General features: G+C 39.6%; 2 protein-coding genes across 5 annotated transcripts in view; both read left to right on the top strand.

Moving 5' to 3' along the window:
- The window catches only part of rpl38 (ribosomal protein L38), a 259,773-nt gene that overhangs the window by 98,179 nt on the left and 147,897 nt on the right, over positions 1 to 13,697 (top strand). The gene's annotated exons all lie outside the window — the stretch shown is intronic.
- Positions 1 to 13,697, top strand: part of LOC140187285 (protein sidekick-2-like) — a 971,472-nt gene that overhangs the window by 889,163 nt on the left and 68,612 nt on the right. For all 4 annotated transcript variants that reach the window (XM_072242443.1, XM_072242442.1, XM_072242441.1 and 1 more), the window contains one exon: positions 3,792 to 3,930. In XM_072242443.1, coding sequence (XP_072098544.1) covers positions 3,792 to 3,930 — 139 coding nt within the window. The remainder of the gene's footprint in view (positions 1 to 3,791; positions 3,931 to 13,697) is intronic.

The following is a 13,697-nucleotide window of genomic DNA, read 5'->3' as shown; positions in this document are numbered from 1 at the left end:
AAAGTGTACCCCTGCCTAATAGGGGTCAAAAATAATGGCAGTGTTGCTCACTGCACCGTTTGCAACAGTGACTTTTCTATTGTCCATGGTGGGTTAAGACTGTAAAAGAAATGTTGAGGTGAGTTTAATAGGTGTTATTCGTTCATTAGCATAGCTAACGTTATTTAAACTAGCTGGCTAGCTGCTAAGGAGCTACTCTATTGCAGACACCCCACCTCTCCTGGAAGTTCTGGGAGTCTCCCACAAATTGATGGTGCTACCTCCCTGAAATGAGTTTTTGCAGGGTGGGATGTCTGGTTTACATCATCTGAGCTAATTAGTTCTCTGCTGGGTCATTTTCCAAAACATGTAAAACTAAGAATGTATTTTTGATGACTCAATTAATACTGCTCATGGTATTGTGAAATCTAATTAAATCAGACCATTAGTAACAAAAATCTTTCCCAGTCTTCTGAATATTTTTGCATTATTGTTTTTGTACTTTTGTATGAATCAGTTTAACATATCACTCTGAGTAATGAGAAAATATTGTTTTCTTGGTATTTTTGAACAATTGAATTTTTGTTTGGTGTGATGTACCTACTGAAGCGTAACATTCACAATGTGCTGTGCTTTACACTGGTATGGTACCAATAAATGCAGGAAATCCCTTCTTTTTAGCTAACTATGACAGTGATGCAAAGTGGGTTTTATTTTTAGTTTGAAACATGGAACTTAGTAAGATCAGAGACTACTTGTTGATGAGGGATGTTATTAAATACATCCTCATTCATCTATTTAAAAAAGATGGCTAGAAATTGCTTCGCATGCATTTTATTGGTATTAAAATGGCACTAGCAGTCAATCTAACAGCACTTAAGAGAATCACAAAAAGAAGTGGAACTTACAGTCCTGATGCAGGTTTTCAATCCAAAACATCATCAGTTTCTTTCCTCCCACAGATGCTGCTCAACCCATTCAATTCTACCAGCAGAGTCTCCATTGGTCCAGCTTCCAACGTCTGCAGTCTCTTGTGTCTATATCGACCTGATATTGTTAATTTCAACATGCATTTGATGTGTAGCACATTGTCAACGTCCACAACGTTTGGCATAGCAGATTCAAATTTTGCAAACAACTGCTAAAGTAGGTCATACAGTGCTGCAAAACTCCATAGGGAAGTGTTACTGATGAATGAATGGATGCTCTATTGATGGAGGTGGGAAGCAATTCCTGGAATCATAGCAGATTGGCAAAAAAAAAATAGACTTGTTCTAAGGGCAAGGAAGTCCTGGAGATTTTCCAGGCTTACGGCCAATCCTTCCTAGTAGGAGATTGGCAGTGAGATTTCTGAAAGGATGTGACTGTAGTCTGTGAATATCTGCAATTAGGGAAGTCATGCCCCCTCTTCCTGTCTCTGTGGGCTTGGGGGAAATAGATGAAAGTTTCTCCCTTTTGTTAAGGGGGTTGATTGGCCTTCTAAATACCAACAGCCATCAGCAAATTGAGATGTGGCAGATGTTTAGCAGCAGCAACTTGGAATAATCATGTAACCAGGAAGCTGAGAGTGTTTGTGACCCTAGCCTAGATCTTCAGTGAGAAAAGTATTTTAGGTGTAGAATTGAAATTGTATTTGAGGTTGTAAGGAGCCTGATCTCAGTGAGGTCAAAGAATACAATTAGTATTATCTCTTCACATAATACAGCTTCAACAAAAAACAAGGTTAGTAAAACCTAGTTTTCATGATTAAATAAAGGGCTGTTGTTTTCCAGACCTCTGAGATTGAAAGTTGCACTGAAAACAAATTTTGCAGTCCTGTTGATGTCATTTGATAGAGTTTTACATTGGAAAATAGGTGCTGGGGAGTCAAAAAAGTCAGAAGATGTGAAGGTGATTTCTCTAACAGATGCTGATACCTGCAGGAACAAGCACAAAATTGCTCAATGCTGGGTTTACCTAATTTACAAAAAGAACGCTTTTCCAGTCATACATCTCTGCAGCTGCTGTATTCGGTTATTTCTTAAATGATTCCAGGACTGCTTCTTCGATAAATTGTTCTGCCAGGAAGCCATTTACAGATATTGGTTCCTTTCTATATTAAAAGACATCTTGCATCAATCCAGAAGGTACATTTCGTCATCGGATCTGTGCCCTCTTTTCCTTTTCCATTATTTAAATTAAAGTCCTTCAAGGATTTACATTTCTCAACCGATTTACTGTCTGAAGACCCTCCATTAGATGCTAAAAACCCTTAAATTATTCAGATGTTTCTAAAGGGTAAATGTCTGCAACTTGAGAGGAAATGTGAGTAGTTCTGCACTGAACCGCTAACTTCTCTCAGTGTATGTGCCACCAGCTTTGAGAGTACTGCACAAAGACAGAAATCTCAAACTTGCTGGCTTCTCTCCACTGGTGGTTCCTAGACCACACTCTGACATTGCACATTTCAGGTTCCAAAAAATTTAAATGAATTAATATCAAGCAGGGGGCAGTTGGGATATTTGCATTTTTAATAATTATAGTTAAATTTTATAAAAATACATGTTTGAAATAATTTCTGCAAGTATTATTTGCAAATACATCGATCTACTGAGTCTCTGGGACCTTCAAAGGATTAAAATATTTCAAGATAACAGCTAACTGTGCTATTGAACAGAGGAAAAAAAGTTCTATTTATATGCATTTTAAATAAGGATGTCAGAGTTGGCTTGTTCTTTGGTGACAATATGAACAAGATTAAGTTGTTTATAAGTAACAGCCTTCAATTTCTCACATTTATGACTAAAACTTTCAACGTAGTGAAACTATTAATTCAGTTGTTTCAGGACTTCGGATGAGCAAATTTTTCAGACTGTCAAAAAGTCATTGCATGAATACACTAATATATTTTCAATACGTTTTTTTAAAGAAAATGTTATGTAGTCGAATCTTACATTTTACAATGAACCTGGTAAGTTTAAAGGGAGCATGTGTAAACCAAGCAGGCAGGCTTCAAGGGAGTGCAGCAAATAGAACCTATTGAACTTAGACGGCTAGTGGAAAACAGGGCCCCTCTGAGAGGAAGGGTGCACAGGAACTGAGGCCCTGTTGAACCGTGGCTCCAATGAGTAGTGGAGAGGATTGGAACTGGGGCCTCAGTGGCTTGAAGGGAGAGTGGGAACTGAAGCCCTAGCAAATGAAGGGGAGCACAGAAACCAGGCAGTAGAAGGCAGTGCATGAGCCAGAGTGTCAGTGATTGGAAACTAGGGCCCTAAAGAGTTAAGGAGAGCAGGAAAAAATGGCACTTGGTGATCCAGATGCTAAACTGCTGAGGTTTCCAAATCGAGAGATGGCAGATAGGAGCCTTTCAGTGTTTAAAATATGTATGTCATGAGTGGCCCACGGATTTGATTTGAATTACTACTCTGGCTCTCCCTCAAGAGATTTTGTGCAGAATGGTGTAAAGAGATCTTTCTTGACATTTCCCACCATCCAGAACAAATACTCTTACAGTCTGCTGTCTTGGCATTTCTGAAACTCCAGGTGTATCATTAAGAAACCACAAGGTGTAAAAACTGTATACCTTTAAAATGGTTCATAATATACAATTTATTAAGTAGCTTTATGCTTTAACAACATGCTTGTGAAATAATATTTTCTTAATTTTTAAAAAATATGGGGCGCTATTAAAATTAGATTCAATTTGCACTTCAAAATTTGAGATTTTCTTCAGAAGCTCTTTTCTGATAATCGGCACACCAGATTGTGTTAACTGCACAAGCAGCAAACAAACATATGCTTAGTTGTTAACTTTAGTGAAATTTATGTTGCAGGAAATAACACAAAAGCAGGCACAATGGCTCATGAAGAAATCTTGAGCTTAGACAATGGACGATTCCCTGCGCTGGAACTCAACAACAGGCGTCTTTCAGTGAAGAATTCCTTCTGTAGAAAGAATGGTATCTACAACAGGTAGCCACAAGCATGTTTTTTTTAAAATTGGTGTTAATTATATCCTGTTGAATATAACTTCTTGGTGGTTGTCAGAAGTAAATTTCAAGGAAGGGTTTAAAACTTGGACTGGCAACATCTTTCAAGGCCAAGCAGCACAGAGAATGAGGCTGGTGGAAGGTTAAGGGAGCAAAATTGCTTCAAAGTTTACCTTAGAACTGCATGTTTTAAAATGTATAGCTTTGCTCTCTGCCTGTGCTGACCTCTCAATGCAGTCGATACACATCACTCATTTCAGCTTCTCTCTGCCTCTCTGTTACAAGACTTCCAGACTCTCCTAGGTTTTTGCTTGTTTTTAAATCATATGTTGTGCCTATGCCTTCTCATTATAGCTTTTCATATGTATTACAGCTTGTATGCAATTTTTGTATTAGTTCATTTGGCAAGTTACATTGCTTTCCCATCACAGTGTAAAATTGTTCTTTTGATTCTGTAAATTACTTTGCTTCACTCCCTTTCTATTTCTGAGTGATTAATAGTTATACTGTATTATACATTGTGTTTAATTTTAGTTTTAAATCACTTCTACTTATTTGAAGATTGCACATGCTATGTTTTATATTCATTTTGTCCTGGCTGAGAGCCAAGACTGTTGGACAGGCTCCCTCTGCTTCTAAGACCAACATGAACTTTTAGAGCCAGACACTCCAGCTCAGTCGCTGTTGCAATATGCCTTATTTTTCTTTGTGAGGTGATATAGGACAGGGTTTCCCAACCTAGGGTCCACAGATCCCTTGATTAATGGTTGGGGTCCGTGGCATAAAAAAGGTTGGGAACCCCTGATAATAGGAGATGCCTAACCATTTGCAATTTCATTCAATTTCATCAAAATCACTGGCTGTGCAATCCCCAAATTTCACAATTCTCTTCAAGAATTGTCTCTAAATGAAACACCTGGACATTCTTCAGATTAAAATATTTTTTCTCTAAAAATTGGAACGCAAACAAAAGAAAAGGGGTTAAATTTCTGGACACAGTAGTTGTTGTCTATACATTACATAAAATGTTCAGTAAAATAAAACCTTGGTCTATTGGATCAATAAACAAGTAGGTGGCATCCCTATACATTTGCCTTCTATTCCCTCTTGATCGTGGTTCAACAACCTAGACAAATCTTGTTTATAGTAGCATGCTGCGATCTGAATCAAAAAGAAAAACTGCTGCAGGAAGTTGAAATAAAATCTGCATGCTGTTGAATTATATTGTTAAAACATTCCATTTGGTTAGACTGCTCCATTGGTCTTGCATGAAGTTCTTGGTGACTTTGCAGTGAACAGTTAATGTATCTCCTCCAGCATCTGCTCCCATTTACCACCCAAGTTCAATTGATTTTCATTACAGCCACTTCAGGCCTAGATCTGTGTCTCGGGCTCCAAAATTGAGTCTTCAGAGGATATTCTTAAGCTGTTATGTAAGGTACATGCAACACACACAAAGTCCTGCTGAAGAGTCTTGGCCCAAAACGTTGACTGTACTCTTTTCCATAGATGCTGCCTGGCCTGCTGAGTTCCTCCAGCATTTTGTGTGCGTTGCTTGGATTTCCAGCAGATTTTCTCTTGTTTATGTAAGGTACACAGCCAGTGGTTGAGCGGATAGCATTTTTTTTTGCTAAATGCATCTTCAATGGGGGTTTTATCCAGTATAGCATTTATCTCACAAAACAGGTGTCCCTAGTTGAGTTTCCATTCTAGTCAGCCATTTTCAGTATCATGAGAATGGTACAATTGACTCTTACACCCTCTGGAATAAGGGAGAAAAATCAATTTGATTGTTTACTACCCTTTAACTCCTATGTGAGAAAGGATTATTGTCAGTTTTAACAGCTTTTAGTATTGAACTGCCTGCTGTTCAGGTTCCTACAAGATTGGTAACTTGGGAGCTCACAAGTAGGCTGGAGCGAAGTTGCTTCTTAATAAGAGTTTGTGCTTTTGGGAGAACACTGGTCAAAATCAGCTTTACCTTGTTCTATTTTAAGTTTGTGATAGAGGTCAAAACATCAAAGATTTCTCATGAAAACATCTTGAAAATCACCAACAGAGCAGGAGCAAAGGGCTTGCTGCTGAGACTGTTTATTTACTTGGCTTTGTTGGTTACGGCAGCCTGCTGAAGAACAAGTGTGATTGAAGTAGATGGCAGGAGGTATCTCAAATCCTGATGCAGTTTTTGAAAACACCTGTGTGGCATAAATCTGGTAAAGATTACTTCTAATTATGAAAGCCTGTACACATACTTGGTGAATAAAAGGCCCAGAATAAGCAAAATGGGAGATTGTGATTCATTTTCTTTATAAATGATATATGAAACCATCCATCTGCATCTAGTAATTGTGTTAAAATCCTCTCTAGAGAGATTTGCTTATATATATATATACTGTGTATATATGTATGTGCATGTATATATATATATATATATGAGAATTTTGCCTTTAGTAATGGCATAAACTGTACGTGAGAATATTAGCGGCTGCTTGTACTCACTAAGTTCGATGAAACAGAATGCTAGGAGATAACTACTTCCGGGAACTAATGCTTATTTGCATTCAACATTCACAGCTAAAGACAAATTTCTCCCTCATTATCTACCTCGTTCTTGAATAAAATTGGTAATACTTTATTCATTTCTCAAATTTATTTCCAAATATTGACTAAATTAAGTATCACCACAAGAGGTTGCAGACTTTTACTGCAGTTCATATGAAATTGAGATCTCAATGTGCCTCACAGAAGCATAACAATAGAACGGAGCCAAAGAAAATAATATGTGGAAGGGTAAAGCTGGAAGGGGTGGATTTTAAAGAGTGCTTTATGGGAGTAGAGGGAAAATAAATTTTGAAAACTTAGTGGAGGAAATTCCTGGTGTTTGAAGGGAAGCTGCCAATGGTTTTATTACTTCTGGTATGGGAGAATGTTTATTAATCTATCTTAGTCTCTCATAATTTTGTAAAATTCATTTGGTTTTCTTATCAACCTCCTCTGTTCCAAGAAAAAGAAACCCAGGCATTCTTCATCTCAGGCAACATCGTAGCGAATATCGTCCACGCTCTCTCCACAGTAATCACATACTTCTAGTAGTGCAGTGGCCAAAATTGCACACAATACTCCAGATGTAGTCTCACCAATAGTTGTACTTTTCCTTTTTAAGGCAAGTATCCTGTTTGTCTTCACCTTATCTGCTATCTTCAAGGATCCTTGGACTGTCACACCTGAGTCCCTCAGTTCTTTGTGCCCCCATAGGGCCCTATATTATTCATTATGTACATTTTAGCCTTACTAGTCATCCCAAAATAAATAATATTACACTTACCAGGTTTAAATTCAATCTGTCATTGCTCTTACCAGCTCATCTTTATTATCCTATAGCAGGGGTTCCCATCCTGGGGTCCACAAACCCCTTGGTTAATGGTGAGGGTCCATGGCTTTAAAAGGGTTCGGAACTCCTCCCCTATAGCCTAAAACTACTCTCATTCACTGTCAGCAATACTAGCAATTTCCAGGTCATCTGTGAACTTGTACATTCCCATCCAAATCATGAATACACATAGATACCAGTTAGGGTCCCAGCACCAAAAACTGTGGTGCAGCACTGGTTAATGCCTTCCAGTCACAAACCAAATCTCCAACATCTATCTCTGCCTCCTATTATCAAGCCAATATTAGCAGCTTGTCGGGGATTAGGTTTTAACCCTTCAAAACAAACCCCTGTGTGGAACATTGTCAAAGGCCTTACTGAAATCCTATCACATGGCCCTTATTCGAAGACCTTGTTATCTCTTCAAAAAGTGATCAAATGTAATTTCTCCCTAACAAAGCAATGCTGCCCATCTTTAATCCATTCCTGTCTTTCTCATCTTTCGTAATCCTGTTACTCAACATTCTTTTCCAATGATGTAGTACTTGCAAGAGATGCAGGATATGAAGCCAAAAAAACTGATAAAGGATCTTGGAAGGTCAAGTCATCCAGTCTCCGCAAATGCTGCATAACCTGCTGAGTTCCTCCGTCAGTCTGTAATAAAGACCTGTAATTACCAGATTTATCTCCTTGGATTTGCCATCATTAGGCATGTGTTTATTTCTCAATAGGCCATCAAGAACAGGAATAATGTATGAGCTGGGCTGGGCCTGTGATAAGGTAAAAGCAGAGCTTTTCAGATGTTATAGCACTTACACAGAGTGAAGACTGTCCAACGCAACACCAAAATAATGGCACTGGAATGTGACAAGACCACTGTGAGCGATTCAACAGAAGAAGGGGTGAAGCAAAATGGAAATGGGGATTTTGCTGAGATGGAAGTTTATACTCTGCGAAGAACCTATTGGTTCAAGAGAGCCCCGTCCAGAATGATGCAGGGCACTCAGAATGTTAAAAGCCTTACTCAGTAAGTGAACAGTGAACAAAAGATACACACAATGCAGGAGGAACTCAGCAGGTCAGGCAGCATCTCTGAAAATGAATAAACTGTTGACGTTTCAGGTTGAGACCCTTCTTCAGGACTGAGAAGGAAGGGGGAAGTTACCAGAATAAAAAGGTGGGGGGAGGGGAAGGAGGCTAGCTAGAAGGTGATAGGTGAAGCTAGGTGGGCAGGAAAGATCAAGGGATGGTCCTCCAATGCGAGACCAACCTGTGGGCTTTTATTGATAAAGAGCTGGTAGTTCATTGTTATTTGCTCCCTCAAAGCCTGCGTATGGTTATTGGTTTTCTCCTATTGAATCTATTGCTTTGGTCATTCATGCACCTACATAGTGAAAAGTAACACGTGTAAGTCAAAGGGCTTTAATGCTGAGGAACAATTTTATCTACTCTGTCGCAGAAGTGCATGTGTTTTGTATCTTTATTATAAACCTCTGTTTATGTCATTTGTGAAATTATTTACAAGCTTGTCTCAATTAACAGTTAGATTAGTGTACTTCATCACTCTTTAAAGGGGGGGTTCCCAACTATTTTTATGCCTTGATACCCCTTGGGGGTCAGTGGACCCCAGGTTGGAAAACCCTGCTTTAAAGTATAATTGTTAAGATAATTTCCTATTACTTTATGTCTTCTAGCATCAATGCTCATCCATCCATGACTGCTGCTCAAAGGTGTAGCCAGCGTGAATTTGATGAGCATGAGAATTAACTATGGAGTGCAACTTTGTGGCTTCAGGCAGGAAGTATTTTTAGTTTATTTTCTTGTGCTTAATCTCAGTAGATAATTTTATATTAAGCTTAAACCAAAAGGTAGATAAAATAATATTAACTATGTAACAGGTAATGGATAAATTAATTAGTTGAAAACAAACTAAACATAATGTAAATAACAATTTGAATGTTCATCAAATCAAAATGCGACAGGGATAACAGAGGAGGTGATGTGTAGAAACCTGTGATCAGTAAGGTCTCTGTAACACAATCAGTAAAATCTCAGTAACACATCGGCATTAAGCATCTGCTTTATGTGAATCTTTGGCTCGTATTGTTAAACTGGAGTCTTGAGTTATGAACATTATAATGCATCATTGCAAGGGAAGATTTACTGGACATTTTCATCAATGAGCCATTCACAGCAAGGTCTGGGCAAGAGCCAGGATTTTGGCAGTGGATAGTGGCAGAAGGATGTGATTGCAAACCAGGTATATGGTGGCACGGAAACCTCAGCCTTTGATCGTGCCTACAGCCAGAAGAAAAGTTGTTGCCCGGATGGATGAGAATAAAGAAATTAGGAAAGATGGGTAATCTGATTCCAACAAGTGAACATCCAGGAGTGGAGCGAGGAAAGGAATCTGGCAGTGGGATTGTCAAGGGGCTCTTCGCTCTTGAAAATGCTATAGAACTGATTTCATAGAAAATAGAATTAACTGTTTTACTTAATGCAAGGTTTTAAGTTGGCGGGGGTAGGATTTGTCAGCGTACCAGACAGCGTGGAAAAATAGGCAGAATGAAAATGAAGTTGTAAGTCAACTGGTATGTGTGGCTACATCTTACAATAAGAAATGATGTTAATTATTTTGTGAGAAAGGATGTAATGTAGGATGCAGAATCTGTCTGGGTAAATGAGAAACAAGGGGCAAATGTCACTGATGGAGATACTCAAAAGGATCCAGGATAGTATCTGTTGTGTGAGAAGTAGTTTCAATTAAAAAAATAATGGGAGCTTGTAAAACAATAATTCTGATCCTCATTCTCTGATAATCATTGTTCGTTGGCTATTCATCCACACTGGACAAACTAAACTGGCAAACACAAGGAAATCTGCAGATGCTGGAATTTCAAGCAACACACATAAAAGTTGCTGGTGAACGCAGCAGGCCAGGCAGCATCTCTAGGAAGAGGTACAGTCGACGTTTTGGGCCGAGACCCTTCGTAAGGACAGTCCCTCATCCTGACGAAGGGTCTCGGCCCGAAACGTCGACTGTACCTCTTCCTAGAGAAACTAAATTGGCAGTTGCATTTCTGAGGACAAGTTCATGGAATGTGTTCAAGACAGTTTTGAGGAATAAAATATTGCTGGAGTGAGCCAGTAAATAAATAGCCCCTTTAGTCAGACTAGTGCTGGATGTAATCTTAGGAGCTATAGTTGGGCAAATGGTTGAAGTTTTTTTGGGGGGAGAATTTTGAAGGTAGTGACCAAGTTTCAACGTAGTTATAAAGAACGTTACAGATGGTCCAAAAATTAAAATCCTGATTCGGGAGAAGGCCAATGAAAATATGCATGGTGCAATTTCACATAACACTCCCTCACCCTAACTGGAGTACTTTGTACAGTTCTGTCTACTGCACTATGGTAATAATGTTGTTTCACTGAAAAACCAGTAAGGGGAAAGATAAAGGGGTGGGGGAGAGGGAGGGGAAGCAGGGAGGGGATAGGCAGGAAAGGTGAAGAAGGATTAGGGGAATAGGGGAAAGCACAATGGGTAGTAGAAGGAGGCAGAACCAACCTCCTCCTTCTACTACCCATTGTGCTTTCCCCGATTCCTTCTTCACCTTTCCTGCCTATCCCCTCCCTGCTTCCCATCCCCCACCCCTTTATCTTTCCCCTTACTGGTTTTTCACCTGGAACCTTCCAGCCTTCTCCTTCCCACCCTCCCCCCACTTCCTTTATAGGGCCTCTGCCCCTTCCCCCTTCAGTCCTGACGAAGGGTTCCGGCCTGAAATGTTGACTGATCATTTCCACGGATGCTGCCCGACCTGCTGACTTCCTCCAGCGTGTTGTGAGTGTTGCTTTCATTGATTCTATTGTGTTCCTTGCATTTATTGTGAACACCCACAAGAAAATGGTTGTATATGGTTGCGTAATGTATATGTATGTTAATAAATTTACTTTGAACACACTTGTTATGTTCTTTGAGGATGAAGTGCCTGTGGGTGTAATGTACTTGGATTTCCAAAAGGCATATGATAGAGGCCATTGAAAGGTTTCTGGACAAGGTATCCGGAATTTAGGATAATGTTTTTATAAGGATATATAGATAACAAAGAACTGGTATAACTGCAAATACGAGGAATTCTGCAGATGCTGGAAATTCAAGCAACACACATCAAAGTTGCTGGTGAACACAGCAGGCCAGGCAGCATCTCTAGGAAGAGGTACAGTTGAGGTTTCGGGCCGAGACCCTTCGTCAGGACTAACTGAAGGAAGAACTAGTAAGAAATTTAAAAGTGGGGGGGGGGGGAGGGGGAGATCCAAAATGATAGGAGAAGACAGGAGGGGGAGGGATGGAGCCAAGAGCTGGACAGGTGATTGGCAAAGGGGATACGAGAGGATCATGGGACAGGAGGCCCAGGGAGAAGGAAAAGGGGGAGGGGACCCAGAGGATGGGCAAGGGGTATAGTCAGAGGGACAGAGGGAGAAAAAGGAGAGAGAGAGAAAGAATGTGCGTATATAAATAACGGGTGGGGCATTATCGGAAGTTTGAGAACTCCAGCTCCCCCTCGTAGCCCATCCGTTATTTATTCTTCTTCTACCCGTCTTCTGCTATCATTTTGGATCTCCCTCTCCCCCTCCCATTTTCAAATCTCTTACTAGCTCTTCCTTCAGTTAGTCCTGACGAAGGGTCTCGGCCCGAAACGTCGACTGTACCTCTTCCTAGAGATGCTGCCTGGCCTGCTGCGTTCACCAGCAACTTTGATGTGTGTTACTGGGATAACTGACTCATTTTCAGGTTAGCAAACTGTGTCTCAGAGGTGCCTCAGGGATCAATACTTTGGCCTCAGTGCTTTTACCTTTATGAAGAACTTGTATGAAAGGATGGAGTGTGATGTATCCAAATCTACTGTTGAAACTGGAATAGGTGGGAAATAAAAACTGGTTGCAACAAAGAGGGTGCATTAGCTCCTGTGAAAATTCCCTCGATTCTGGAAAGGTGCCTGAATTGATAATCAGTTATTGCCACATGTACCAAGATACTGTGAAAATGCCATCCAGACAGATCATTCCAAACATAAGTACACTGTGGTGCTACAAAGAGAATGACAGAATGCAAAATGTCTGCAAAGAACTAGAGATAGGTGAGGAGAGTGGATAAAAAATTGTAGTTGGAGATTCATGAACAGAGGTGAAGCTGCCCACTTTGATAGAAAGAATTGAAGAGCAGAATAAAACTTTGTAAAACTATTCAATGTTGTTCTGTGAGATCTCAGTATACTAGTACAGAAAAAAAGCAAAAATTAATTAAAAAAAGATGTGTGGAACGTTTTCATTTATTAAAGGGGAATCGGATAAGTGGGCGAGGAACTCAAGGTACATCCGCACAGGTTTTAGTGAACTATGTTCACTTTTGATCGCCTTATTAAAAGAAGGATATGCCTTAAATGAATTGCAGTGAATGTTAATAAATTGATTCCTGAGATGCGTGAGTCATTTATGAAGAAAGATGGAGTAGTTTAACTTCAAACTGTAGGATATAGAAAAATGAGATATGACCTAATGGAAATAGATTTGATTCTGATAGCTCTCAGTAGTTAGTTACTGTAAGGATACTTCCCCTAGCTGGAGGATGGGAGGGGCGGTTAAGAACCCAGAGGCATCCATGCATGATAAGGAGTCAACTATTCATAGACATAGACAAAGACATACTTTATTGATCCTGAGGGAAATTGAGTTTATTCAGGGCAGATAAAGAGGAATTCTTGCACTGTTTGGAGAGATTATTGATTAAATTGAGGGTTATGGAAATTGACAGGAAAATGGAATTGAAGCCAATATCAAATATGAGATCATCTTACAATACTCCCCATGAATTGCTCTTCTTCATTTTATCGCGTTCCTTCAGGCTTCTTAATATTTCAGTATCAAAACCTCCTGGAAATGCCGGAAGGGTTAAAACAACTGACATCAGTTGTTTGCACGTTCTTCTTTCTGAATCAGGAAAAATAGTGGCTTCAGCTCTCAGTCCAGAAACATGAGACTTGAGAAGTCAGGCTGCACTAAGGAGCATTACACAGGCAAAATTTTCTTATTTTGAATTAGATATTAAACTAAGGTTCTATTTGCACAGTAAGGTTGACATAAAAGCTCCCAGGTAAAAGAGTATGGCCTGAAAACTATTTATTCTTTAGTCAATATGGCTAAACTCTGATTATCTGCTAATGGTCAGAATTCTGTTTGTAGGAGAATGCAAGTCGACTTGTGTAGATCCTATGTTGTGATGTACTTCAAGAACACTTCACAGGATGTAAAGTGTGGATTCTGAAGTTGTAAAAGGCTTTATTTGAATGCAAATCTCCCCTGCCCCCACCCCAATCACATTGACT

The sequence above is a fragment of the Mobula birostris genome, chromosome 24 (assembly GCF_030028105.1).
Source record: "Mobula birostris isolate sMobBir1 chromosome 24, sMobBir1.hap1, whole genome shotgun sequence".
Lineage (NCBI taxonomy): Eukaryota > Metazoa > Chordata > Chondrichthyes > Myliobatiformes > Myliobatidae > Mobula > Mobula birostris.
This window is presented reverse-complemented; position numbering and strand designations above follow the sequence as displayed.